This window comes from Zalophus californianus, chromosome 6 (genome assembly GCF_009762305.2).
Source record: "Zalophus californianus isolate mZalCal1 chromosome 6, mZalCal1.pri.v2, whole genome shotgun sequence".
NCBI lineage: Eukaryota > Metazoa > Chordata > Mammalia > Carnivora > Otariidae > Zalophus > Zalophus californianus.
The window spans coordinates 103374643-103402580 of NC_045600.1; the positions used below are offsets into that span (position 1 = coordinate 103374643).

Below are 27938 nucleotides of genomic sequence, written 5' to 3' on the forward strand. Positions count from 1 at the left end.
GGAAGGCCCGGCTGGGCACCCTGACGGCCGGGCGCGGGCCCCGGGAGGAGGGGGCGCGGAGGGCACAGGGCAGAGGTCAGCGCCTCGGCCCGGCTGGGCCCTAGCGAGGCCCCGGCGCCCAGTCCCTGGCGCGCAGGTTTGGAAACAGGGCGGCCTCACCCGGCCGCCGCCTCGGCGGCTCCGGTCCCCATATATAGTCATATCCACCGTCAACTGGGAGGCCGGCAGGCGGCAGCGAATGGGCGCGCGGCCCCCGCGGGAAGGAGCGGGGAGGGGGCAGGGGGCGGAGGGAGGGGGGAAAGGGGGCAGGAGAAAAAAGCTTTTCCAAAAAAGTATTGGCTGTCTCGAGGAATGCGGTCGCCCCCTTGGGAAAGTACATATCTGGGAGCAGCAGGCGGCTCCGCGCTCGCACTCCGGCTCGGCCGCCCCACCGCGCGCTCGCCTCGCCGCTCCCGCCGCAGCCCCAGGGCCCCTCGCCGCCGCCACCATGGACGCCATCAAGAAGAAGATGCAGATGCTCAAGCTCGACAAGGAGAACGCCTTGGATCGAGCCGAGCAGGCGGAAGCCGATAAGAAGGCGGCGGAGGACAGAAGCAAGCAGGTCTGCACCTCCCCGGCCCTGCGCCCGCCCGGGTGCCCCCGAGCCCTGGGCGCCTGGCACCCCTTCCCGGCCGCTCACTCCGAGGACGGGGGCGAGCCGCCCCCCACTCCTGGGCCACCAGGGTCGCGCAACTGAGAAGGGAGAGGGGAAGAGCAAGGCTCGGGCTTATTCTAACTTTTTGGTCTCGTCTGGGGACCTTTATTTTCCTCCTCTGCTTCCCAGAGTCCGCGAAGTCAACTCAAGTCCTAGAGGCACTTGATTCTCAGGATCGGGGATCAATGTTGTATCCAGGGGGGGGATGGATGAGGGGAATCGAGTCCAGAAAGTGTTACCCATTCTTCTGGACTTTTGACTGGAAAGAATACAACCGGGACAGAGACTGGGCGCGGGGGGCGGGTGGTCTTGAAGTTTTTTCCTAAGAACAAAGATGGGACAGAATAGAGAGTACGGCCCGAAGGTCAGGGAGACAGGGGCGTTTTTCTGCACCCCCAGTTGTGGACTTGAGCCCGCTGAGGCCTCGTCCCGCGGGAGTTGGGGGTGCAGGGTGGGCCACAGTGCGGTTCCAGCTTCGGGAGAGAAGAGGTTACTTAGAGACCCTTGAACCCCAAGTCGGCGGCGCCCCAAGCCGAGGGGCTCCAGCCAACCAGGCGCTCGTGTGTTGTGTGTGTGTCTAACACCCGGTCCGTGCCGGCCGCCCGCGCCCGCCCGCCGCTGCCCCACCCCCCAGCTCGAGGAGGACATCGCGGCGAAGGAGAACCTGCTGCGGGCGTCGGAGGACGAGCGGGACCGGGTGCTGGAGGAGCTGCACAAGGCGGAGGACAGCCTCCTGGCCGCGGATGAGGCCGCCGCCAAGGTACCCGGGGCGCGCGGCGTGGCGCGGCGCACGAATGGCTAACTCTGTCTCTCTCTTTCTCTCTCCCTCCCTGTCTTGCCCTCTCTCTCTCTCCCGCTGTCCCTGTCCTTCTGGTTCTGTGCACCCACACCCCTCCCCTGCGGGATCACGCTGCCTGCTGCACCCCACCCCCACCCCTCCCCGTCCCCCACGGCCAACTCCCAGCTGGAAGATGAGCTGGTGTCGCTGCAAAAGAAACTCAAGGGCACCGAAGATGAACTGGACAAATACTCCGAGGCTCTCAAAGATGCCCAGGAGAAGTTGGAGCTGGCGGAGAAAAAGGCCACAGACGTAAGTGCACGCACACACTACCTCCCTCACCTCCTGCCCGGTGGCCACTCTGCGGTCACCACAGTGGCCAAGGAGCAATGGAGGAGGGCCACCTCCTCCTGCTGGACACCCGCACACAGCCCTGACATGGCCCAGAGCACTGGATGCTGCCTCCGACTTCTATTGCACACATTCATTTATATTTCATCCACTCCTCTTTTTCTCCTTCTTTACCCCACTCCTGGGGGTGGAGGTGGGCGGGTGAAAAGCTGGGAGTGGAGTGGCTGAAATTGGATGCTGGAGGTGAACCTTGCCTCCCTGGTGGCAGAAAACCTCTGAGGTGTCATCACCAAGGTTTGTGCAAACAGAATGCCTGGTTTTCTTTACTTTCCTTTGCCGCCTTAGGTGGGTGGGAATGCCTGGTTTTCCATGGTGAGTCTAATCAGGGTACAGAGGACCTGGCCTCTAAATTGAAGCAATGGCATGGTGCTACTTTTACTTATTAGGCTGAGTTTGATGTTGGAGTGCAGAGACCCCTGAGGCTTCCTTTCTCACTAGGGAAGCCTTAATCCAGCCCTTAAGATCTGCCTGGGAAGATGATACTTGCTTGGGTCTGCAGTCTGACAGCACTAGATCCTGAAAGTACCCTGGGAGTTATATATAGCTCAGTGCTTTATATGGTATAGTGAGCTAACTGCCCCCTGCCCCTCCTGCTTGCCCCACCCCCACCTGTCAGCCTTCTGACAACCACCACATAGTTTCAGGGGTGATGCACATACTGCAAAAACTCTACCAGCACTTTGTCCACTGCACTTTGGAATCTTTTTCGCTGAAGAGCCTGTCTCTTCTGCCCCATAAGTCAAGCCAAGCATTAGATTTCCAAAGGAACGACTTCTTTTCATACTGTTGGATTCCATTGTAGAAGCTCATTAAGGCTAGAGGCCCAATTAGGAAAGAATTCCTTGGGACGTTAGTAACAATTCCAAGAATGTATGAGCACCGGGGAAAGCTGTGCCCAGAAGCTGAACTACCAAGCACAAAGGCAGAATTTCTTGTATGAGAGTAAAATGCAAATTGCTGGAGGGTCTTGGGTCTTGAAACCAGTAAAGGCTTTTTGTGGCTTGAAAGGCTTAAAATGTAATCTCCAAGCATGCTTTGTAAATGAGAAATCCAGACATAGGACATTTAGAATAGACAAAAGTATTTCAATGACCATCAAGATTATTGGAAAGGGGTTCAGAGAAGCACTGACTTAGCTAAAACATTAAAGTTACAAACTACCTGGCTTTAGAAAAAGAGCCAAAAAACACACATAACTCGGCGCCTGCTTTGTATAATGTAGATCAGATGTCTGCTCCGTATAAGGTTAAATGGAGGATGTCTGTCTCCCCCAAATTCTCCAGCAGGACGTTTATTTAGCTTTTTCAAAAGAGCCGCTGATAGATCAAGGAGAGATATTCCTTATAAGGAAAAGAATGCAGAGAATTTGAAAATAGCCCAGTAAGACTGAAGGCAAGAGAAGGAGAAAAAAGCTACTACAATTCTTAAAGGGAAAAAAGATCGTAATTATTAACTATGTAGTGCTATCATGTCCTTACGGAAAAGTCTCGTTTAAGGGAATGCTGGAATGAGGTGGGGCAGAAGTGGAAATGAGGATATTTAAAGCCACCTTGGGGGGGCGTGGTTAGCAGGGGAGGGAAATTTTCGAAACTGTTTTGGTTCTTTTTTTTCCTGCTGGAAAACTGTCCCTAATATGGTACTTTTCTTTTTTTTTCTTCTTTCTTTTTTTTTTTGTAGTATATTGATCGTCTTCCCTTTTAAGACATTTTAGGTTGTTTGGAACCTGTAGGGATGTTGAAGAACATTTGTGAAGAAATGCTATATTTAAAGTGATTCCTAACTAGTAAAAATAGCCAAGACTTAAGGAGAAAGAGACTGATATCACTAGAGAAAGAGGGAGGTAGGTCAGCTTCCTGAGGTAGCTTCATACTACATTTGGAATGAGGATACTTTACTGTCATTACTCACCAGTGTAAAAACATTTTCATTTTTTCCTACTACTAAAAACGTTTTTCTACTTATTTACCAACATACTTTACATATCTTATTCCAGAAGGAGGGGGTCTTTCTAGCTTGAAAGATTGTAATTCACAAGGTAGCACCTTGGTGGTTTTGGTGTGAAATTTTTGGTGTTCCACCTAAATGAGCCTGAAGGGGATCAAAGGTTCCATTTTCTCTCTGGCCCCCCAACTCCTTCCCCAATAATTGTGATGTATCTAATATTTGCAGTATGTGAGTCTTTATTCCTTGTAGGTTTTTGCTTCCTAAATCAGTAATTCCCCACCTTACGTAAACAGAATCTCCTAGGGAGGTTTTAAAAGCCCTAATCCAGGCTGCACCCCAGGTCAATTAAATCAGAATCTATGGGAGTGGAACCCACGCATTAGTATTTTTTAAATGTGCAGCCAAGGTTGAGAACTGCCCTAAACTCTTGTATAATGACATCAGCATGAAAATGAACTCACCTGAAACTATCTTTCCCAGGTGTTTGAAAAGCAGGACATTAAGTCATTAGTTGGCTGCCTAGAGCACTTGAGAGCACTTGCAAGTGTCGGGCAGTTTCCCTGGCTCCTCCTGGAGGCCCCCAGACGCCCCCTTCCTCCACCTTCAAAGTTGGAGGCCCACAGTCTGTACTCCTCTAGGGGAGGAGTTTGTAACCTTCCTCCTGACCAGATGAACTGTGTGGAAACAAAGCCAGAGGCTCCACCTACAGGACGTGAGGGCACATGCTGAGGTTTGTGAGAGTCTTAGCAGAGACTGAGACAAAGTCCAAAGAAAATGAGTGGGGGAAAGCAAAGGAGGAGGGTCGTTGTTAGGGCTTTGGAGGAGGGGGGTGTCAAGTATATTTTTTATCCTTCATTATTCCCACACTTAAACACATCAGAAATTGACTTGAAGGGCCTCCTGTGAGAAAGGTGAGGAAGAGAGCCGTGAGACTTAAAAGGCATTTAAAAATCAGCCCAGTGGGAGAATTGGCAGAGGACGGTTCCCAGAGATTGGGTTTTCAACCAGCTGTAGCCAGAGGCTCTCATAGGGTTCTGTAGCCTTCACGGCTGTGCCTTTTTAAAGGCATCTCAGTCCAGCCCAGAATTGGTCGGATTCCAGAAGATCTCTGAGGCTGATCTAAAACCAGAGAAGTTTGTAAGTATAAGGGACCCTCGAAATGATTGTTTTTATGGAAAGGAAAATGAGCCCCAAAGAGGCTCCGGGCCCTGAGAACACAGCTGGTTATGCGCCCCCGCCTGACTCTTAAGACAGTGCCTGCATCTGTATCACTAAAGCGATCATTTAACTATGTACAATGTATTGTGCTAAGTGCTTTGTATGATTTCATAATCCTTGCCACAGCCCCATGAGGAAAGTAGTACCATTAACCCCACTTTTATAGATGAAGCCCAGAAAAGTCCAGTTATTTGACCAAAGTCAACAGCCAGGAGAGATCTAGGAGCCGGATTCTAACCTAGGAAGGCTGCATTTAGAAGGAGGTTTAATCACAATGCAATATGTTAGTGGCTTCCACTTCGCGAGTTTGGTGAGGGAGGAAGGTTGTTGTGGTTAGGCCCTTGCGTGCTGGGGTTCTTTAGGTCCCTCTGGGGACACATTCTGGCCCCAAACCCCTCGTTCAGCTTCTCTCCCTCCCCGGCTTGGGAATCCAGAACTCCGGAGTGCGGTGCTTCCGCCGCCAGTAGGCGGCACCGTCGCCCTTAACAGCCAGGTCCGTTACCCTGGGTCAACGTGGAGCCAGGGAGGGGCGCTGGGAGTCCAAGTAAAATCCCTGGCACGCTGGCCTGCCACCCGGCCGTGCCCAGCTCTCCAGGTGTCCCCCAGCGCGCCCACCGCCTCCACCCGCCTGGATGCCACGAGCATGCGCAGTATCTCCCCGGTTTGCAAATTCCCGGGGACCGCGGCGCGCGCCCCGCCCCGCCCCGCCCGCTGTGCCCGCCCCCGGCGCTCGCGCACCCGCCTGCGGTTCGCCTGCGCCGCCCGGGAGACCACCACTTCCGGGCTAGTCCTGGGCCGCTGGGGGCGCCGCCGTTGCGCGGCGCGGCGCGGCGCGGCGCGGCCTGGGCGGGGCGGCTGGGCGCTCAGGAGTGCGGCAGTGGCGGCCGGAGCGCAGCAGCCGGCCTCTCCCACCGCAGCCCGCCGCCGCCGCCGCCGCCCCGAGCGATGGCTGGAAGCAGCTCGCTGGAGGCAGTGCGGAGGAAAATCCGGAGCCTGCAGGAGCAGGCGGACGCCGCGGAGGAGCGCGCGGGCAGCCTGCAGCGCGAGCTGGACTACGAGAGGAAGCTGAGGGAGACCGTAAGGGACCCACCCATCGCCCACCCACCCCCACCCAGAGGCGCCTCCGCCGCCCTCGGGCCCATTGCGAGGTGCAGAGCCCTCCAGAGCCCACCTTCCCCTGCCCCCACGCCTCCGGGCGTGCACCTGGCGCACCTGGGGCAGCTGGCGTCTGGTTCTAGGGAGCGGCCCTGCCTGTTCTTTTCAGTCCTTTCCATCTTAGCTGGTTTAAAGTAAAAGCTCCGAGGGGAAGCAGGAGTGGTGTTGAGAAGGTTCTGGAAGCAGCACTTTCCCAGAAAGGGCTCTATTTGGGGGTTTTTTGCATTCGGCCCGGGTGTCTTGGGTCCCCCGGGATGTGCACTTTGCGCTGCTAGCCTTATTTACTCGAAGGGTGGGGAGGGAAGAGGGAAATCCGTTCCTTTGGAAAGGGGCGCTGACAGGGCAAGTCTGGGGTACTGCCAGACTTTAGGGCCTGGGAATGCTAAACTCCACCGTCCCCATTGACCATTGGTTTTCTGGAAGCCTGTTTCTTTGTGGTGGTTGAGACGTTGACAGCGCCAGGTTCTGACTCAATAGTAAGAGACCCGTTCACCGTTCCCTTTGTATTAACCATCTCTCCTCCCTAGTGGTCTTATACAGACATTCCTTTGTTACCGAGTATTGAAAAAAGTTGGCTAATATCCACAATGACTGGGTGTGTTCTCTTGCTGGCTTCCCCCTCCCCCATGTTGAATGTAATACCTGGTAGCTTCCTTCCTTTCTCCTAAGGCAAATGTATCCAACAGACAGGAAGAGGATTTCAGAGGTAGTTCAGGCATTTACTATTTGTTGGTTTTTGAGTGTGTGTTTTAAATCAGGATACTAAAACACCTTGGGAATTTAATGACAAGCATAATATGGTGTCCAGCTGTGCTTAATATGGACCCATTCTGAGTTGAATAAATCCTATTGGTTAGGTGTTGATAATGGCAATATGGCTGGCTGCAGAAACTTCAAGACCTGTTTTGCATAAAATGCATAGAAGCAAATGGGTTTTCTTAGGAGGAAGCCCTAACTAGAGGAAATTTGAGATAAAATACAGACGGGAATCAGGAAATTAATAAGCAAAAGATAATTTTCTTCAGTACCAGTCAGCAGAGACTGCATAGATGTGTCTGAATTTGACAGGGCAATAAATTGATTCCAATTCCCTCTCTGGCTAGCCGCTGTCCTTGAACCATTTAAAACTAATAGAACATGATGGATAAGAATGAGAACTCTGGACCCAGACTGCCAGGATTTGAATTCTGGCTTCCGCTACTTCCTACCTTTGAGACCCTGGGCAAATTAACTTCTCAGTGTCTCAGATCCCTAACTTTAAAATGTGGATAATACTAACACGTGCCTATTGAGGTGGCGAAGGGAATTAAGTATGTGTAAAGAAGTTACAGGGGTGTTTGGCACAGCAGAGGGAGTGCTAAGTGTCAGCTGGTATTAAAACTGCACAGCACTTGGCTTTGCTCATTGCCCCTTTGCCTTCAGTTCACCACCTATCAGAGGGTCTTTAAAAATGGCCTGCTCGTTTCACTACATCTGAAACCACTCCATATAAATGCTTTTAATCAATTTTTTTTTTCTTTTGGAACTTGGAGAGAGGACATGGGCAGACTGGAGAAGCTGTTTGGTTGAAGTGATGTCAGTGGCAGAAGTCAGTAGGACTCCCCTCACCCTCCTAAGAAAGGGAATATGTGGTCCTATCCAGGAGCGCCTTGTGATTGAGGTTAGAAGCAGAAGATTAATTTCATGAAGGGCACGTTGTTACTCTTACACTCCTCTTCTCTTTTGTGCATCGTTTTCATGACAGTAGCCTTCCTGTGCCTGTCAGCTAAAGACGATGTTTTCATTCTTTTCAAAGTGTTGTATTTAAAGGGGTTTAATTGGTTCCGTTTTTTGTTTTCGTGTTTTTTTTTTTAAGTAATTTGAAAAACTCTATCCAGGTGACCCGAGACAGAACCTTTTTAAGATAGCGGTTTGAGGACTGAATCAAACCATTGAAGAGACCGTTTCAGATTGAGAGTTGTTTTTGACTTCTGCAACTGGAACTGAGAGCTTATTGAAGGTGGCCTCTTGGTAGTTGTCAGAGCTGTGAGTTAAGCTTAGTCAGTTTATCTTGGCAGCAAGAATACAGGTTTAGTGACAGAATCCTGAGCCACTGCAAAAAATATTTGGAGAGTTGGCCCTAAATTCTGATTCTCAAAAGTTTGGACATGCTATAGTTAATTGGCCCAATTATGTCAGCACTTACCTTGGAAAAATTGGCTATTGCTTATTTCCTACTGGTTTGTTTTTCCAAGGTGTGTGGGCCCTTCAGACTGTTGGAATGAGGATACTTTGCCTGATATAATGATTGACTCTGGGTCTTGTGACCCACTAGGGTTTTGTATGTTTTTTGTCATCCTCAAAGGAAAAAGTAGCAAGAAGGAGCCAGTCTTTCCCCCTTTCTGGGTGGTATCCCCCAAACAAGGAGACTTAAAGTTATAGCCTATAGGTTCTTAACTGGTAATTTTATTAAATCGTGGGAAATAACCAATTTGCAAAACTCTCCTGCCCTGTCCCACTTTTGAGTTGGTAAATATCTCTGAAACCAGGAGGCTCGAGAGTGTGCTTTGTGCTCACATTGGCGCCCCCAGTTCCTGGCAGTAACTGGAATATACACTCATGATTTCTGTTTTCATATGTAGGCAAGGCAAGGGCACTACAATGCCCTGTTCATGTCCGTTCTCCCTCATTATACAAATATGCCTCATAAATTACAGGCTTTGGCACAGATAGAGGAGGTTGTGTTTATCTGTTATCCATGGGAGTGCCCCTTAATGTCATCAGTGGTTTTTTTCCCCCTTTCCTTACCATATAAGGGCAGAAGTTTAACTTGGCTGTAGTCACTTGGTCTTACACAGCAAGTTGGGTGAAACCTCTGTGTAACTACAGTTTGCGTGAAATAAAAATGCCCGACCTTTGATCATCCCATGTTCCACTGTGGTTCAGGCAGGGCTTTGAAAACATATTCCAGAGGATCACTTTTTAGGCTATCATGTTATTTTCCTACAAGTATTTTTTTCTTATTAGTATTAACTAGAATACTTTTTTTTAAACAAACATCATTGCTATTTTTTTTTTAGTTGTATTGGCCAAGACATCTGGATTTCATGAAAATGTAGGCCTCATAAAAGTTTTCTTTCAAATCAGATTTGAAGTAATATTTTGCTGTATTGTGGTGGCCATACCCTTGATTTCCGTGTGGTGCCGTGTTGGGTGGGGGGCAGTGGTGTGCCTGCCCTTGTTTTCTGTGTAGGTAACTAGTACCTTTGGTTTGGGTGAGGGGACAGGGCAGGCGCAACTGCAAAGTACCTGGTGGTTAACAACAGATCTGCAGGAAGATAATTGGTAGCCTTTGCTAATATAGCAGTCTCTTTTCTGAAGAGCTCATTACATGCTGGGACACAATAGCACTTTTGAAATAAAAGAAACCAGCATCCCAAATTGAAAGACTCTACCAGCAGTGTCAACACATGGGCCCGTTGTTAGAAGAAGCTAACCCAGCACACAAAGGGTGATTTCCATGCCTGGAGATAATCTGCGTCTGGGGTCTAGACCCTTCCCAAAAGCCTTGTTACTTATATGTGCTTTTAAAATAACAGATACTCATTTGGCTGTGGGCTTGTACTGGCAGAGGCAGTTGCAGGTTAAATCTTAAGTAGACTGCCCAGGTTCTGTGATGAAAGGAGCCTTAGAGAATACCTAAATAAACCTCAGAACTTAGAAAACACCACAAATAAAAGCTAGTGAAGGTGAGAGGGGCCTTTTGAACAGGGCAAAATCCCAAATACACACATACACGTATGCATGCACGCGCACACACACACGCATGTGCAACTAAAAATAAGAGAAAGAAGTGCTCTTAATTCATTTGTGGAATTAAACTTAATTTGAATTCTGGGGACCCAAACAGCATTGTGACTACACCAGTATGGTAGGGCCTGAGAAGCCAGTGAGAGTCCAGGTTTTTCCCAGGGAAAGCTTTCATGGGGATAGACTTACCCCAGACACTGCTCTCAGGTCCCCACTGGAGCCTACAGGCACCTGTGCCTGCCTGGGAAACCTCAGGGGCAGCAGGTATTGGCTTCCCGGCTTGAGAGCAAATGCTCTGTGTCCATACGGGAGGGGTCACCCATGAGTGCTATGTGATGAAGTTTTGTTTTGTTTTAAGATTTTATTTATTTTTTGACAGAGACAGCGAGAGAGGGAACACAGGCAGGGGGAGTGGGAGAGGGAGAAGCAGGCTCCCCGCCGAGCAGGGAGCCCAACGCGGGGCTCAATCCCAGGACCCTGGGACCATGACCTGAGCCGAAGGCAGACGCTTAACGACTGAGCCACCCAAGCGCCCCTGTGATGAGGTTTTTGATGTAATACCACACCGTATTTCAGAAAGGACTGAGAGGACTTGTTTAGTGGATGATATTCAGTACAGTAACTCTTCTAGCCCTGGTTGGCCTCTGTCACGGAAGCCTTTCTTTTGTGTGTTAGGGGAGGCTGTAGAGGACCTCCCACTCTGACATAGGAAGAGAGAAAGCGCCGGAGATCCCTGGAGGCCATGAGAAGTGACAGAGCCCACACACGAGGACCCAGGCAACTGGGGCTTTAGTCTTGTCTCCCACTGATGGCCTGAGCAAAGTCAGCCGTCTGGATCAAAGATCCCTCTCCTTTCTTTTGAACGGAGAGCTCAAAGAGTGGTTCCCACAGGATTAGCCAGCTTCTGTGGATGGTGGGGCGGGGAAGGTGCAGGAATGGAACAGGTTGCTTATTTATATTGCAGATGCCTGCCCTCCCTTCTGACCTCCCTCCTGAATCAGAATCTCTAGGAATGGAGCCTAGAACTTTGCATTATTAACGCGCACCTCCTAGTGGATTCTGACACTCAGCCAGTTGTGGGAACTGCTGAACGATGCCTAGGGACTCTTCCAGCTAAACAGATGAGACCCCATTTTGTGACCCACCTACATGTCTGCTCTCTGTGTGCGAACAGTCCTAGCTCCTAGAGTGGACCTCCATTCCCAGTTGTGGCTTGGGTGCCCTATATGAAACCCTGCATGAGGCCCTATAGGACACAACCCATAATGTCAGGAAGTCTTATGTTTCTATAACATGCCCCCAGGGAAAGAGTTAGTGACATTTATAAAACAGGGCCTAGAACTAAAGGAGGGAATAGTTAGAGTGAGAGGCAGTAAGAGGGAAGATACAGATTGATGTGGTGGACCTCTCAGGTAGGGAGCTCTTGTGTACAGAGGCAGGAACGAGCATGGGGTACGGTCTCCTTATTCTCTGGTGCCTCAGCCACATGAGGACCTAGACTGCCCTGTCACCCAGAAGGTCCTTTCCTTAGAGCAGAAACAGTCTTCTTTCTGTGAGTAGGAAGTTCTCAAGATTGGGGCCCAGATGAAACACAAAGCAGAAACTTAGAATGTGGTGGCTACAAGAAAACATTTGGAAAATCTTGTTGACATTTCTCTGGCCATAGCGCCTGTAACAAAGATATTTGCCTTCATATTAAAAGAAATAATAAAGAAGGCGGGGAGAAAAATACTTTTGAGTACATGACATAGACAATCTACTATGGTATTTTTGTTTTTGCTGTTCATTTTTGTTTTCAACTTTGCAACTTGCTTGCTAATCTCCCCCCCCACCCCCCCACCCCGTTCATAAAGGGAATAGAATTTTACTGGAAATGGAAAATACAGAAAAGTGAACAAAGCAGACCTGACCCAGAGTATACCCTAAATGTACCAATTTTTTAAAAATAGAGCTAAAAAGACAGTTCCTTATATGTAAGAAATGTATTGTCCCTATTACCCTCACCTCTCCTCTAGAAAAAACCATACTCACCAGCTGGTCAGACTTAGCAGAACCCAGTAAGGATATACCTTGTAGGCCAATGTGGTTATAAACTGTCCTCCTCAGATCCGTTTCCCTTTTCCCCTATTCCCTGACTCCGTCAGCCAATTATTATTACATAATTAATTTTTGATGAGATAAAAGTGTATTTGAATTTTTTATAGAGTCCTTCACCATGGTTGGAGATGCCCTAATCACCTCTTTTCCAGACAAAACTTGGCATTTAAAATTTTACAAATCCTGATGAGCAAAGAGCTGGATGTTCTCATATTCATTTCATTCAAGGCCATAATCACAGCCTCTCTCTAACTACATGTGCCTATCAAACTGTGTTCGTCATGGGTCCATGAGCTAAGAAAGTTGCTTTGTTTAAATTAGGTTGATTTTACTTGTTTTATTCAGTAGACATTTACTGAGCCCATATTGTGTGCAGAGAACTGTGACTCCCTACATATAAGAGGCTTCCTATTGAGTAAAGAAGACAGGAATATAGAAGGAAATCACATGGGTGCCTAAGTATGTATGTATTGTAATTTTTAGAAAATTCTCAAAGTGCCCTGAAAACCTTATCACCCCATGATAAGCACATATTCAAAGTGGATGCGGATGAGGAAATGGTACCTGATTAGTAAGTGCTTGCTGACTTCCATGCATAGTATTTAAACAGACCCTAATGCAGTGTATATGAGGGACCATCACAGTCTTACAAGTGTTCTGAGGCTCATAGTAGCCAGCGCTTGTCATAGTAGGTAATCATTGCATCCCCAAAAAAGAAACATCTTAATTCAGATACAGATACCAATAAAAGTAGTCTCTATACTGCTTTTCTTCTAAGGAGTTTGAAACTTTTCTTGTAGTAACCTTGTAAGAAATGCCAGTAAGCTTATCTCAAAAATACATGGGAAATTTGTCTTGGCCCTGCTCCAGCATGACCAAGTTCTGCAGGGGTCACTGAGAAGAGGGTGGGGGAAGGGCGGTCACTGGATTTCGTTGCATCTGTATGGTGTATATCTTAGAACAGCTGAATTTTTAAACATTTTAGTTCCTTTATAAGACTCCTTTGAGCAAGTGGCCAGGAGAAAGGAGAATGCAGACCCCTGAGTCTGGTTTCTGGCTGTCCTGCTCTTGTCTTGTGCGACCGAGCCTGGGTAAGTCTCGCCTCTGTCCAGCCCTCGTGCCCCGGTGAGTGAGGTGGCTGTCCTGAAGCGCTCCTTGGGCAGTCAGGTAGGGCCAGTGTGGAGTTCTGTGGAAGAAAGGAACCCAGCGAGAGAGCACTTGCTCACAGTCCCTCTGGCTGCTGAAAATGGTGCGTGTAGACTTGTAAACACATAAGTGTGTGCGTTCACTGTATCAAATCAATGGAGCCACGCCTCCGAGAACTCCAGAGTGGACCGGGGCATGTGGTGCACCTGGAGGTAGCTCCCCACAGGGCCAGGCTTCCTGTCTGAAATCGGTGTTTCAGGCTCCGCCACTTCCTGAAGGCACTGCCCTCGCTTTCTCTCCTGGTCTGAAGCACCTTTCACTCTCTCTGCCTAGGCTGAAGCCGACGTAGCTTCTCTGAACAGACGCATCCAGCTGGTTGAGGAAGAGTTGGATCGTGCCCAAGAGCGACTGGCAACAGCTTTGCAGAAGCTGGAGGAGGCTGAGAAGGCCGCGGACGAGAGCGAGAGGTGAGCGCACCTCTCCCAGCCCACCTTTCCACACCAGCCTCTCCTCTGGGTGTGACGGGGGGCTTCCCTGATCTTTGGGGCTTAAGAGTTTTAGAGTCCCTTGGTGGGATCATTTCCTCAGTCGATCCCAGGTATAACTTTACTAGGTTTGTTCGTTTAACATGAGTGGGACACCTGTGTGCCAAGCGCTATTCTAAACCCCAAGGTTACAAAGAAGAGAAAGATCCTATTCCTGCTGTCATAGAGCTCACCGTCCAGCAAAGGAGAGGGACATTAAAATGAGATATTCTAGGGATGCCTATCGGTTCCTTCATTCCTGCTGACCACAGAGCAGTTAGGCATTTTTTAAAAGATAAACTTTATTTTAAAATATGCAAAGGGGGGGCGCCTGGGTGGCTCAGTTGGTTAAGCGACTGCCTTCGGCTCAGGTCATGATCCTGGAGTCCCGGGATCGAGTCCCACATCGGGCTCCCTGCTCAGCAGAGAGTCTGCTTCTCCTTCTCACCCTCCTCCCTCTCATGCTCTCTATCTCTCATTCTCTCTCAAATAAATAAATAAAATCTTTAAAAAAAAAAAAAAAATGCAAAGGGGACTGGGCCTATCAGTTGTCAAATAACTCAAAAAATAAGTGGAAAAGGAAGCACAGATGAAACAGAAATATGATCTGTGAAAGTAATTGTTTTGGACTTAGTAACACTGATAAGACACTCATGCACATCAATACAGTCGGATACTTGTGTATTCTGAGCCCGCTCCCTGTAACCTGGCTCTACCTGACTGACTTCTCTAAGATTCAGCGTTGTGGTAGTAAAGGAAAACCACGGCCATATAGCCCAGCACAACTCCATGTGTTCTAGAAGGCATTTTCTCGTGTGCTCTGCCTCTCAAGCTCGTGTATTCATATTGCACAGAAGCATTATTCCAGGAACAACTCCACGAGACTAAAGAGAGTTCTCCTGCTGGAGGGTTGAGAGAGTAGTGTGGTGGCTCAGAACGCTGGGAGTGCGGATCCGTGCTGTGACCCGGGCAGGTGAATGCAGCCAATCACTCTTTCCATTTCTCCCTCTTGGATAGAAGTGAGTTTCTGCTCCCTGCCACCAGGGATAAAGAGTCATTTCAGACGAAGATTCAAGAAGCTTTTAAGCTAAAGTTTCCAGCTCATTATTCACTGTTGCTTATTGTTTCTTCCCTAACCAAGAGTTTTGGAATTCCTCAGGATGACTCATCATCTCTTACAGTACACACATACCAGTGGTTTTGTGGCTGATTGTTCCTGAAATATACTTGTTAGTGAACCTAAAAGGCAATCTGGCAATGTTAGACTTGGTGGTAAAAAGGAATTTGGAGGTCGTTTACCCCAGGCCCCTCATTTTACAAATGAGAAAACAAGGGCTTAGCAGTTGATGAGGCCTGCCCAGAGTCTCACAGCGAATTGATGGCCAAGCCAAGACTCGAATCTCAGTCTTCTAATATATACCGTAGCACTTCATCAAAAAATAGTGGCTTATTTATCTGAACTGTCTGCTTAGATTTTGCTAAATGAATCCCATTTTAACATGACTTTATCCATAAAACTGTAATATATCACAGAACAATTAACATTTTCCAAAATTTAACACCGTGGGATCCAAACGTACATATCAGCATAGACATTGGTATCAGTCCGTTTCTCAACACCTCTAGTATGAAAGTATTCTATTAAAGGCAAAATTCATAGTTTCTTATCTAAAGTATTAGGTTGACCCTTAGGAAATTGCCATTTTTACAGGTCTGATGTCATCAAGTATCAGCAATTTCATATGGTTCAATCTGATACTTATATTTGTAGCTAATGGGCTAAGAATAGCTACCTGCTTTATAGGAAGAAATACATGAGGACAAATTTGTTTTTGTTATAACTTTGGTCCATTTTCAAGCTGAAGCTTCCCACCAGGAGAAGGAAAAAATCCCATTATTTATATAGCAAGTAAAGTATGTTGGCTTTTCCTGTTTCCATGCCTCGCAGTTTCAAACAGCATCCTGACATGGTACCTTTCATTTAACATTAGATCCCTGGACAGTTTCACCATTATTGAAAGTGAGGGTTCATTCACAATAAACAGAGAAGTGTGTGGCTTTTTCTGTCTTCAGCTCTGGAAACTCTTGCTTCATGGTTTGGAAAGTAAAAGCAGCTCTATGCTCTATTTGGGTCTGTCAGTTATACCAAGCTTCACAAACCAGTGCAGTGCAGTGTGGGTTTACGTTGGTTTCCTCTAAACCTTGGGTCTTCCTGCTCGTCTTTCTTTTCAGAGGCATGAAAGTCATTGAAAGTCGAGCCCAAAAGGATGAGGAGAAAATGGAAATTCAGGAGATCCAACTGAAAGAGGCCAAGCACATTGCTGAAGATGCCGACCGCAAGTATGAAGAGGTCAGATCTTGGGGCCCAAAGCCTCACGGACTTCCCAGCAGTGGCCTCGGTGGGGGCCAGGAGCAGTGCTTACAGCCTTGTGTTCTTTAGTGAAACGATCTGCTTTGTTGGTGGAAATGGGTGGTTTTGAGAAGGCAGAGTTCCTCTGTCTCCAGAAAACAGTTCTGATTTGATCCTGCTAAGGGATCCCAGGCTTTATCATGAAGCCAGTCCATAGCACTGAGAAGGACTGAAGCTTCCCCCATGATCCCCCACCTTGGCCACCCCCAGACCAGGACAAAGACCTCTGGCCAGGAGAAGGGAGAGTTGGGCCTCTTGTCCCTTGTAGAAAGAGCCTCTCGTATTGTCACCGTGCAGGCCACTCTTCGGTGTGATTCGCCTAACACCACCCCGTTCGCACAGCATAGAGACACAGTCCATGCACTGAAGGCCGTGTAGAGTCAAGAGGCCCTTTTCAGTCCATCCTCTCTTCAAGATGGTAGAATCCCACTGTCAAGAGAGGTTCACCAGTGAATCAGCTTCTGGTCATGTCCCCATGAGAACGACCTCCTATGATAACAAAGCTAATATGACTTGTTTTAGTTTTCCCTTAATGTATCATGGCTATCTTGAAATGGTATTGACACTACTTTTTTCCATCATCATCATCATTATTACGACCACCCCATTATTCTTAGTACTATTACTCTCCTTGAAACGCTCCGAGGACCCCTTCTTCCCCCAGGTTCTTTCCCCCACTGAACACCGACTTGACTTCATTAGTCACCTTACCAGCCCATCCCATGTTAGCTTCTGCTGCTGTTCTGGTGTTATTTTTAACCTCCTCCACAAAGACGAGGTTGAGGTACAGAGCTCTAAATTGACAGAGTTCTAAGGAGTATTTTCAGTGTTTTTTGGCAGCCCCTACCTTTACAGCATCAAATGCAGCATGTCTCAGCATGCTGCTATTTTTGAGATTGTGAATTTTATCTCTCTCCCTCCTTCCACACTTTGGCTGGCTGCTGTGTAATTATATGGACTTCACCTGGGTCAGACTTAAAATGAGACTGCCTACTCATAACCAACCATTCTGGTCTTTGTGAGCAGAAGCCTCTGGTCTACTCTCCATCGGCCCTCCTGGTAGAGGGTGGCTTCTCTCCAGCCCACGAGAAAAAGGGCCATCTGATTTGTCCGTAAGAACGTCTAGGGGCTGGTGGATCCAGTACCCGCCTCCATACCCTGCCCCCTTACTTAACGCTTGCCAGCCCCATGGTGTGTGTGTGTGTGTGTGTGTGTTGTGTTTGTCGTGCTGCAGGTGGCCCGTAAGCTGGTCATCATCGAGAGTGACCTGGAACGCGCGGAGGAGCGGGCTGAGCTCTCAGAAAGGTAGGCGGGCCCGGTGCCGGTGTCCTGTGTGTGGGGTGCTCCAGAGCAGTGACTAAACAGCATGACCTTCTGGCAGCTGCACATTTACCTGTTTCAGCTCCGGGCTCCTCCTGCGCTCATCTGCCATGGATGAGCTGCGAGTATGGAACACGGAGGACTTGTGTGGGGTGTCTGTATGAATGCGTGTATCACTGCATGCCTTCCCTGCACACTGATTTTGAGAATGGCCTTGTGCATTTCCTGTGTCCACTAACAGCCAAGTTCGACAGCTGGAAGAACAATTAAGAATAATGGATCAGACCTTGAAAGCATTAATGGCTGCAGAGGATAAGGTACTGATGGCTCATGTGTGGTTTTAGGTTTAACTGCAACCCAGACGTCTTTCAGCTTCCAGTGTCTACTGGTTCGTTTGGTATAACGACACCCTCTGCTGTCTTCTATCTTGCTTTAAATGCTTTCTTTGGGTCCTTTATACTCCTTTGTTTTTCCTTCATAAATGCTCTTTGGTGCAGCCAAAAAAGAAGCCAAATTATCACACTTCAGAATTGTTGGATTTTGTCACCCTGCCTTGGTGCTGTTGCAAGGTTGGGGGCAGTGTCCTTGGCAAAATGGAGCATTTTAATACCTGACGATTTGGCTACTTTAAGGCAGCCCTTTGTTCTCTAGGACTCAGTTCTCACTTTTTCCCCTCCCTCTCCTTTTTCTCTCCTCCTTCCTTGGGCTTGTCTCCCACCCTTTCTGCCTCTGATCGAAAACGTTAGCAAATGTGCCGAGCTTGAAGAAGAATTGAAAACTGTGACGAACAACTTGAAGTCACTGGAGGCTCAGGCTGAGAAGGTAGGCCAGGAGCACGGTGTGGGGGAGAGGCGTCTTGTAGGAGCTGCTCAAAAAGCACGCACTCTTTCTCGTCTGAGGCCCCGCCGATGAAAGCAGGAGTCCCTTAGGCATTTTATTTAGCAAATGGCATCATTGTGAGGTGATTTCTTGATGTTTATTGGATAACAGATTCTTTTTTTTTTTCTTTTACTAGAGAACATATTTTATGTTGAGTAGGTGAGTCCGTCGGCAACAATTCAATTTAAACCAAGCGCCACGTGGCCGAGTTATCTTGTTCTTGTGCCATGTAACACGATAGGGCAAGAGAACAGAGAACGTACTGTAGCGTGCCATTTGGTATCAGAGGCTCCAGTACCTCCTCTAGGAGATCCTCAGCATCTGTTGGCTGGGCTGGCACTTTCTTTGTATTTGAAGACCTGAGGTTAGGGTGAGCTGTAGCCTGACATCTGGAATGCTCTTTCTCATTACAGTACTCTCAGAAGGAAGACAAATACGAGGAAGAGATCAAGGTCCTTTCTGACAAGCTGAAGGAGGTAATACTCTGAGTGTTTTAGATGAAGCCAACTGGATTTTAACTGAGTCCCGTTTTTATGGAGCTGGTTAGGGCTGCTTCGTCTCAAAAGTATGGTGAGCCCAGTCAGGAATATTCAAAGGTGGTCCTGGAGTTAATGTGCTGTGTTGGTGACGGACTGACAGGCCCTCCGTTCCACACCCATTTTGTGGGTGCTGTGCTTGACTTTCATTCTCTAGTTCTCCCTATATTTGTAGCTACTAGTGATGTAAAACTTCCCAATTCTGACTGAAATAAATGGCATCCTTACAGGCCGAGACTCGGGCTGAGTTTGCGGAGAGGTCAGTAACTAAGTTGGAGAAAAGCATTGATGACTTAGAAGGTAAGATCTTAAGTTTTATTTTTTAGTTAGTTCTTATGGTTGACTACTGACCTCACAAAGCAGTTTTCCAATCCAAATGCATCCTCCTTGATACACTTCTTTGCTCTTGCACATTCTTCCTGTCTGCCCTTTGGGGTTTTCATTCTGTGGCTCCTAAACTCTTGAACCTGAGTCCTCTGCTCACCAGATGACTGCTAGCCACTAGACGAGGCCCGTCTCTCTGTAACGGCAGATGCCATCCGGCTTGACTTCACACTCTGAGAAGTGTGGCGGGTTTATTTGTCATTGTGGGTGAGGTGGTTGTAGGTGAGAGCGACTAGCGTATTTTCTACTCAGTGATACCTCCTAATTGTCAGAGTGGCATGGATTTGTTTTTAGACAAAACTCATCTTCCAAGTAAGAATCCAATGTAAGGGTTGGGTTTAAGCCCTTCATATCTTGGCAAGTGCTCCACATTCTGAAAGGGGTGTGGGGGTAATAGGACACTGTTGTTTGAGATTATATTTAAGCCTTTCTCCCCTCAGGTGTGTAGGTTTTGTTTTAGTAACACCCACCTTTGTCTCACAGAAATCCTAAATGTTGAACTCTGAGGCGTGTGGAGGGTCAGCTATGAAAAAGAACAGACAGGGAAATATTTAAAATGGACAAGGAAGGCAGAAGGGGCTGGTGAAGGCACTGGACGTTGGTGCTGATGAATACCAAGCTGGTGGGGAAGAGAGGGTGACAGATGGTTGCAAAACAATCTGCCGGAGTGCAGCAAAGAATGAAACCCTCCTCATTACAGAGACTAAACTGGAGACTTGGCACAGTACCACCCTAAACGTGTGGCTCCCCTCGCTTCTCAGGCCCCCCAGGCCAGGAGCAGGGTAGCTTAGCAACTCACAGGGCACTCAGAAACCAGTATTCCAGGAGGCTAGTTTGGCCAGGAAGTCAGTGGTTGGAAGGCGGAGCCAGATCAGGATGACAGACCAGAGACACAAATTGTTCTTCCAAAACACTGCCCTTGGATATTTTCCCCACTGTTTATAGTCGCAGGTGGCTGACTGCTCCAGTGCCATGAAAATGGAGCTATAGATGGGAGAGGTGTGCTGTCACCTACCCAGCGGACAGCCTTCTGTGGTTTCATTTAGGGTTTAACATGGTTTACTGCTCTACCAGCCATATTTGTGATGATTTTCATATTGGGTCTTTCTTGTTTTATTTTCTAATGGCTTTTGTTCTTTTTGTTTTTGTTTCAATTCATTTAAAAACAAAACGCACGCCTCCTGCATTGGCCACCTGCTGCGATACCACTTCCTTCATGCACTGCCCCTTTCTTGCTGCTGTGTCGGGATGGCGTCCGCGCCACCCTTGCTCACCCTCCATCTCTTGATCACTCTCCATGCCCTTGCACCTCTGCCTTCCACTTCCTGGTCATAGACGAGCTGTACGCTCAGAAACTGAAGTACAAAGCCATCAGCGAGGAGCTGGACCACGCTCTCAACGATATGACTTCCATGTAAATGTCATCCACCCTGCCTGCTCACATCCGTGCCCTCATGCTAATACGATAAACTCACCACTGCTCCCTTCTGTACTTCCAGAAGCTCCATCTTCACACCTTTCTGTTTACTCTCTTTGCATCACCTAGGATAGTTTGGTTTTGTTCACATTCTACTAATATAAAAGCCAAGCAGATTAAGTCTCTCTGTACAAATCATTTTCCTTTCAGAATCTGTTTCTTTCACAATCTCTGAGCTAGATTGTTCCCACCAAGCAGTGAACTGAAATATGAAGGACTTGAGAGCTACCCTTTTAGGAAATCAAACTAGGCTCAAGTAAAATTGAAGGCCATGCCATCGTGCACAAACTTCGCCAGAAATATCCAAAAAATTGGTATCCTGAGATTCAGTTAAATACAATATGACCATTTTTGTAAAAGATCTATAAATTTAAGGAACCCTAAAGTTCCTTAAGTCCAGTTATTGATGATCTGAGAGGAAATTGATCTGGTACAGCCTAAGAAATGGTGCTGTGAGAGATCATCTCTTCCTCGCTTTTAAGAATTCTGGAGAGAAATGGTTCATCTGAATACCAGAGCCTTTAATTTTCTGTGTTTAGATAAAAGGAATTGAAATATTCACAACGAACACCACAACTGGTGTCAAAGAATTGGGAAATAAAACCCTGATTGCCCAGTATGAGTTCGGGAGTTAATGCCCACTTTTAACTGCATGAGGCAGTGAGAGTTGGAGTAGATCCCTTGTTCTCATGAGAGTTTTGAGCATATACAACTAATCCGCATATTACTAACTAAACCTAAGCATCACACTTTTCTGCCTCTTTAAATTCTAACCTGGAGCTTTCCACAGAGGGTTCCCTTCGTTCTAATAATATGGCACTGAATTCCATGTAAGCTGGAAATTTGCAGACCCACCTATGCAGGGAAATGGTAGCCTGAAGGGTGTGGCCTGTCCCTGCCGCCTCACAGGTTCTAGAATCTCCACATCACCATGAGATGCATTGACTGTCCCCATGGAAAGTAAAGAGAATTCCATGCTCCTTTCCCTCATTTGTAAATGCGGGATGAATCAGAATCGCTGTCTCTAAGGTCTTTTCCAGTGCTAAAATGTGGTGATTCTAAAGGGAAAACTCGTGACATTGTGTACGATTAACTATTCTGAAAGGTGGGTTAGCTTAAAGTCTGTTTTTAAACTCTTGTTCTTGGGTCTTCTTCGCAATGGCCCGTCGCCCGGAGGGGCGTATGCTGGCCTTGGGTCCCAACGCTGGCGGGTGAGGATGGGCATCCTCCTGCAGGTGCAGCTGGCAGCGGGTTTTGCATGTCTGCTTCTGGTCTGTGTGTCAGGTGCTGCTCTCCTCTGTTAGTTTGATTTTCCTTTTTTCCATTGTGCCACTTTGTTTTCCTTTTCTCCCACCTTTTCTCCTCATGCAGATAAGTTTCTTTGCCTCACTTCTCCCGAGACCCCTTCATCAAGCTGGCTGTCCCACCTCTCTGAGCTCTGCAGTTTGTCTCTTCTCCAGCTGACCTGGCTCGTTCCTTTAGCCTCCTGCCTCAGGGCCAGGCACACTGCTTTCCATTGTACAGAAGCTCTTCATTTCAGTGTCAAATAAACACTGTGCAAGCTGTTTCTGTTTGCTCTTCTCTTTACTTATTTATTGACATTTTTTGTTTCAACACTGAATAAAACTACAAATCTACTTCACATATATGAGGGTTAGTTTTTGGCTGCTCCCCCCCCCATGCTGAACATTAAAAGTTTCTAAAGCAGTAGTTCCATACGGAACTTTTAAAAAATACTCATGCGTGGGTCCCTCTCAGAGTTTTGGTTTGTAAAGTTTAGAGTGAGGCCTGGGCATCTCGGTGGGGGTGGGGGGGTTTGTTTTGTGTTTTTGAGAGGGTGATGGTTCTGGTATATAATCCTCATTGAGAACATCCGCACAGGGGACATTGCTTGCTGAAGTGAGAAGATGTGCCTTGAACAGTGTCTTCCTCTGCCAGAGGTTTGGTGTGGGATGTGGTGAGCCCCCTGTGCGGATGCTGAGGTGGCCCTGCTTGCTGGGACATGACTAACTAGCGGCCCACACTGCCAAGAATTCACATACCGGGATCTCAAAAAATTACTTGTGTCCTGACGGTGGTAGTTGAGGTTATTGTAGGTCATCCTTTTACAGGCCAAAGAACCATTAAAGCTTGTTAAAAGTATATTCGTTACTCAGCCACCTTCATTTTGATCATGAAATGACATCTTAAGTTTGTTGTTTTTTTTTTTAAGATTTTATTTATTTATTGGAGAGAGAGCAAGAGCACGAGCTGTGGGGAGGGGCAGAGAGAGAAGCAGGCTCCTTGCTCTGCAGGGAGCCCAACTCAGGGCTCGATCCCAGGACCCCAGGATCATGACCTAAGCTGAAGGCAGACGCTTAACTCACTAAGCCACCGAGGCACCCCTTAGTTTTCTAAATATGATAACATTTAAGTCAAGGTTCATTTTTGTGCCCTTAAGGACATCACGTATTTTTTAGGAGGGTTTGTATGTACATAATCTTTGTAATATCCTTTATTTGTAGGCATTTTTAAAGATAGCCGTTGGAGTTTATTCTTTTTTTTTTTTTCTTTTCCCTAAAAGCGAAGTTAGTAGAAATTGTTCAGAATAGAGTTATATTTTATTTAGGCTTTACTGGTTCACTTCAAAAATAGCAGCTAAGTGATTTTCAAAGAGAAACACATTTCAAAATTAGAACTTTAAAATGATATGGACTTTTGTTTCTTAATTCCCAGCATTTCTGCATCCTCAACAGTCTGGCTCTATTTCTCCTGTGCTTTAAATGTGGGTGATTTTCATCTGTTTTTGTTAGTCTGAGAGAGTTGATATATACCACTATACTCAAATAAATTTAGACAAACTGAAAATAATGTCATTCACTCTACAAAGACTTCAGAGCAGAAGAAGAATAGTCTTTAAGAGGACAATAAATTAAAGTATTTTAATAGTGTTATAGTAGGCTCTCTAAAATTTAGAATCTGGAGTCACTGTCTTTCCCTTGAGGGTGTAGACTTCTATAATTTCATGGATTTTTTTCCTCCCTAAGCCTCATTGGGTCTGCTTTTGACTATAATTCCTATCCTTTTTTTTTTTTTTTTAATTCCTAGTGACAGTGGGCCCTTCTCTGAGCGACCCTGTTTCCTGCTATAGACAAAATGAGGAGTCTAAAAGTTCTGAGCAGATGTGCCGTTAATTCTGGAGGCACATTTTTTTTTTCTTTTTTGGAAACCCTTCCAGAGACTTTCACACTTTCTCTGTAAGAACGTTCTCCAAGGGAAATGGGAAACTAACGGTTTAGGAAGGCAAATCTAGACGAGCCCCAGAAGGTATGGGTTCACAAGAGGATCAATAGCGACTTGATTCTGTCCAGAAATTGTCAGGGCCCAGGTTTCTAGTTCAGAAGGCCAAACCATAGCTGTTGCTACTGCAAGAACCTAGTAGGATCAAACAGAAAGCACTGCTGAATCTGGGCCCTAGAGGTTCCAGATGTCTGGGAGGTAGGACAGGAGGGGAAAACCCTTCCAAATGTGTAACTGTTTCTGGTCCCTGCCCTCAGGCCCCCCGGGCAGACAAGCTCCATGGCAGCTGCAGTGGAGCAGGTCCAAAGGGGGGGGTGTGGTAGGAACATCTGTCATTTTAGCTGAGTTCACATCGACTCTCTGGGTTCTCCAGGGTTTCCCTAAAGTTCTTTCATTCCAGTTTGGCTGGACATGGACTCAGCAAACTGAGACATCCTGCCTGCCCATGGCGATCACCCCACATGCGGTAATGGGAATGTGCCAGTGGGGTTTAGCTTTGCAACCCCAGAGCCACATCCCTTACACAAGACACTGTGGAAGGCAGTGGAGATGTGAAGAGATGAGCCGGAAGTGTTCTTTGCCCCTGATGAGCTGGCCGCCTTGCTGGAAGGTAGAGGAGTGAGGCGTGTCTGAACTCACAGATGGTGTACACTTGGAGCTACATGGAGAAGGTGACATTTGACTAGTGTTTTGAATATCCAGAGAATGTGGATGAGCAAAGAGGACAAGGTAGCAGATACTTCAAGCTAGAAAGCCTAGTGCATATGGCATCTTCCCCCCATCTCCTACCACTTAAAGAGAGGGAGCTGAAATAAGACTTGATTAATTTCCTGACACACCTGGGGGCCGGAGGCTGGATGGTTGCATTCTCCCCAGGGGTAGGATTGTCAGCTTTTCAAGATAAGTAAGTAGAATTTCTGGGTCCAGGTTGTCACTGTCATTCGAACCAGTTGTATATCCTCCTGCTTTTCATGGTAAGTGCCAGCTTCTTGTCATTTTGGCGGCATCCCCTGGGCCGTCAGATACAGCCTGACACCTGTGGTTGGCCTCCCTGCCATGTGAGCAGATTGTATGCCCTTGTGTAAAATTGACATTGCACTGCTCTCCCTGTGGATGTTTGAGATCTTGTTCACTCTCTACACCTCCATCTCGCACCATGCATGAATGCCATTCTCTTCAAGAAGTAAGCAAATGAATTTTAAGTCTGTTTCGTGTGGAGATGAGTGCTTGTTGGTTTTGCTGTTTGAATAGAGTAACACCCTGTATGGTGGTGACTGGGGGAGGGACAGGGAGCTTAGTTCTGTGTTTCAAGGACTGTAAACGCAGCAGCCACTGGGGGCCCCCTCTCGGTACTTCCTGAAAGGAAAGCCAGCCCCGGTAGTGCAGATGAAAGGGGTTCTGGGAAGAGGTGGGCAAAATGGGCAGGTTGAGGTTTCACTGTAAGTTCTCCACTATGACGCTCGGGCTGTTGCCAGAAACTGCATGTGGCTCATTCACACAGTGGTTTTAGTAAGGTGCAGGAGGAACATCTCCCCTCTCTTGTCTCTCTCCCTCGCCCCTGTCACTCCCTTTCCCTCCGCGGCCACCGAGAGAAAAATTCTGGCTCTTCCTAAGTCTGCCAGGCCTTTACTGCCCACCCTGCCTGGGCGCGGGACAGCTGACCACCGGGGAAGGGTGAGCTGCTCGGCAGGTGACCCGAGGTATCTCTGTGTGCTGTCTGTTAACTCCTTTACCAAGTCTGGCTAACCTCTCTTCCTTCTGCCTCCTCTCTTCTGCTAACCTGCTTGCTGACCTGTCCAGACCAACTCTACCAGCAACTTGAGCAAAACCGCCGCCTAACTAACCAACTAAAGCTGGCCCTGAATGAGGATTAAACTTAAGTGGGAAAGAGCTTGGGCTGAATTCTAGGAATGGAGGCCATGGGCAGGAAATCTAAGACTGCCATACCTTCAACTAATAGGGCTGACAACACTTGCTTTCTGCAGAATTGTACATGGAAGGGATTAGCTGAAAAGCTGGCTTCACCTGCATTTTCCTCTTATATCTGGAATAATTAAGTTATCTTTAAACCCCGAAACTGCTTTTGTGGTAAAATTACGTATATGTATATGGATTAAATATTTATAACAATTCAGCAATCGCAGGTCCTCTTGTTTGAACTGATTCTATTTCCTACAGAGAACTGAGTCCTGCTTTAAGTTAGAAAGCCAAAGCAGAGGAGTAACTATACACACATATATATATTATATATGGGATCCAATATATAATATGTATACACACATAGCTATTACGTATTCATATTCCTAACTTCATAATATCTGGTATAGTGTTTGATTAAGTGTACCTATGCTTGGGCAAAATAGCTTTTGAAAACAGAAGCTCATGTCAGAAGTCCCTGATTGTCTGAAAGGTATGCTTTTATTCCGTCTTGTGGTGGTGTTGGAACCTGGTGAGAATGTCATGCTAATAATAAATAGAACACTATAAGAATAGTAAGAGAATGTCCTACTGAAGTGTGCATGAAATATGTTGATACTCATTTTTTTTTAATGAGCAGCAGAAATAAATCGTTTTAAAAGTTGTCAGAAAACCTACTTATGTCATCTTTGTCTTCTGTGAGATTGTGTTACAACACAGCTCCTAGACCTTTACCTGCCTGTAAGTCAGAAATGTCTGCTGTATTAACTGCAGTGCTGCAGGTACCCGTCCCTGTCCCCACGGCGTACGGCCCGTGGACCTCCGCCAAGCCCCACCGGCGCTTTATTCTGAGTGGACCCTTGGTGAAGGTTCAGCCGACCGCTCTGTGAGAGCCTGCTGTGCCTGTAGTTCCTTTGGGTCAAAGACGTCTTCCCCCTTTGTGGGTCCTTGTCTGGAAATGAGTAATACCTCACCAGCATGCCTGTCCTAATCATCTCATCTTTGTGACTTATGTTTGCCTGCCTAAATGTACAAACCGCCGCTGTGTCCAAAGTGCAGCTATTCATGACTTAATTTTCTAATCCCACCACAGAGAAAGTGGCTCATGCCAAAGAAGAAAACCTTAGTATGCATCAGATGCTGGATCAGACTTTACTGGAGTTAAACAACATGTGAAAACCTCCTTAGCTGCGACCACATTCTTTCATGTTGTTTTGTTGTTTTATTTTGTTTTGTTTTGTTTTGTTTGGAAACACCGTGCTTACCATAAAACCCCTTAAACGCATTTTTATTTACTTTTACACTGTCACAGAAAAACAGCCACGAAATACCAGCTAGGTCAGGGGATGGGGAAGACACACACACACATACACACACACACACACACGCGCGCGCGCGCGTGAGCCCATGGCAGGGCCGTAATGACTTAAATGTGCCATTTCCCAGGTTGCCGTTGCCACACTTCATAAAGAGTTTTGCAACCCAGTGTACTCAGCCAGTCCAGGAATCCTCACTAAAGCAGAAAGATTTCCACTCAAAGTGCCAACGATGTATTCAACAGGCAGATTAATGATGAAAACGCAATCAGGCGTGGATTGGTGCTACTTTAAACAAAAAGTCCCACTGTGGTCTTTCGTTCAATATTGTACAATTTAGAATTCTGTCCAACACTAATTTATTTTGTCTTGAGTTTTACTATGAGATGAGTCTGGGTCCTGTATGCCTGAATTCACTAAAGCCAAGGGTTTGTAAGGCACGCTGCTCTTGTAAGACTTTTATCTCCTTCTCGTTGGCACACTTGTGGCTCATTACAACTTGTAGGATAGCATTCGATGTGGATTTCCACTCTCCATTTCTCCATGTTAAAGATTTAGGCACTACGTACAATTGGTAAAGAAACATTTTCTTAAGAGTTATAACTATATGTAAACATTGTATAATGGTATGGAATAAAATGCACATTGTAGGACATTTTCTAAA

The 27938-nt window shown here is 47.1% G+C and overlaps 1 protein-coding gene across 22 annotated transcripts; it reads left to right on the forward strand.

Annotated features, from left to right (window-relative positions):
- Nucleotides 1–336: 336 nt before the first annotated feature.
- On the forward strand, nt 337–27938 carry TPM1 (tropomyosin 1). Of its 22 annotated transcripts, none has more exons than XM_027569428.1 (10): nt 337–601; nt 1659–1784; nt 13566–13699; nt 15989–16106; nt 17401–17471; nt 17728–17803; nt 18779–18841; nt 19132–19201; nt 20621–20699; nt 22134–22329. In XM_027569428.1, the coding sequence occupies exons 1-10, from the start codon at nt 488–490 to the stop codon at nt 22135–22137; spliced, it is 855 nt and encodes a 284-aa protein (XP_027425229.1). In that variant the 5' UTR covers nt 337–487; the 3' UTR covers nt 22138–22329. The 22 variants fall into 22 exon arrangements, with proteins under 22 accessions (XP_027425229.1, XP_027425233.1, XP_027425224.1 ...); XM_027569425.1 differs by lacking the exon at nt 17728–17803 and adding an exon at nt 18233–18308 and having other exon boundaries at nt 360–601; XM_027569443.2 differs by lacking the exons at nt 17728–17803; nt 20621–20699; nt 22134–22329 and adding exons at nt 1329–1454; nt 18233–18308; nt 27052–27938 and having other exon boundaries at nt 385–601.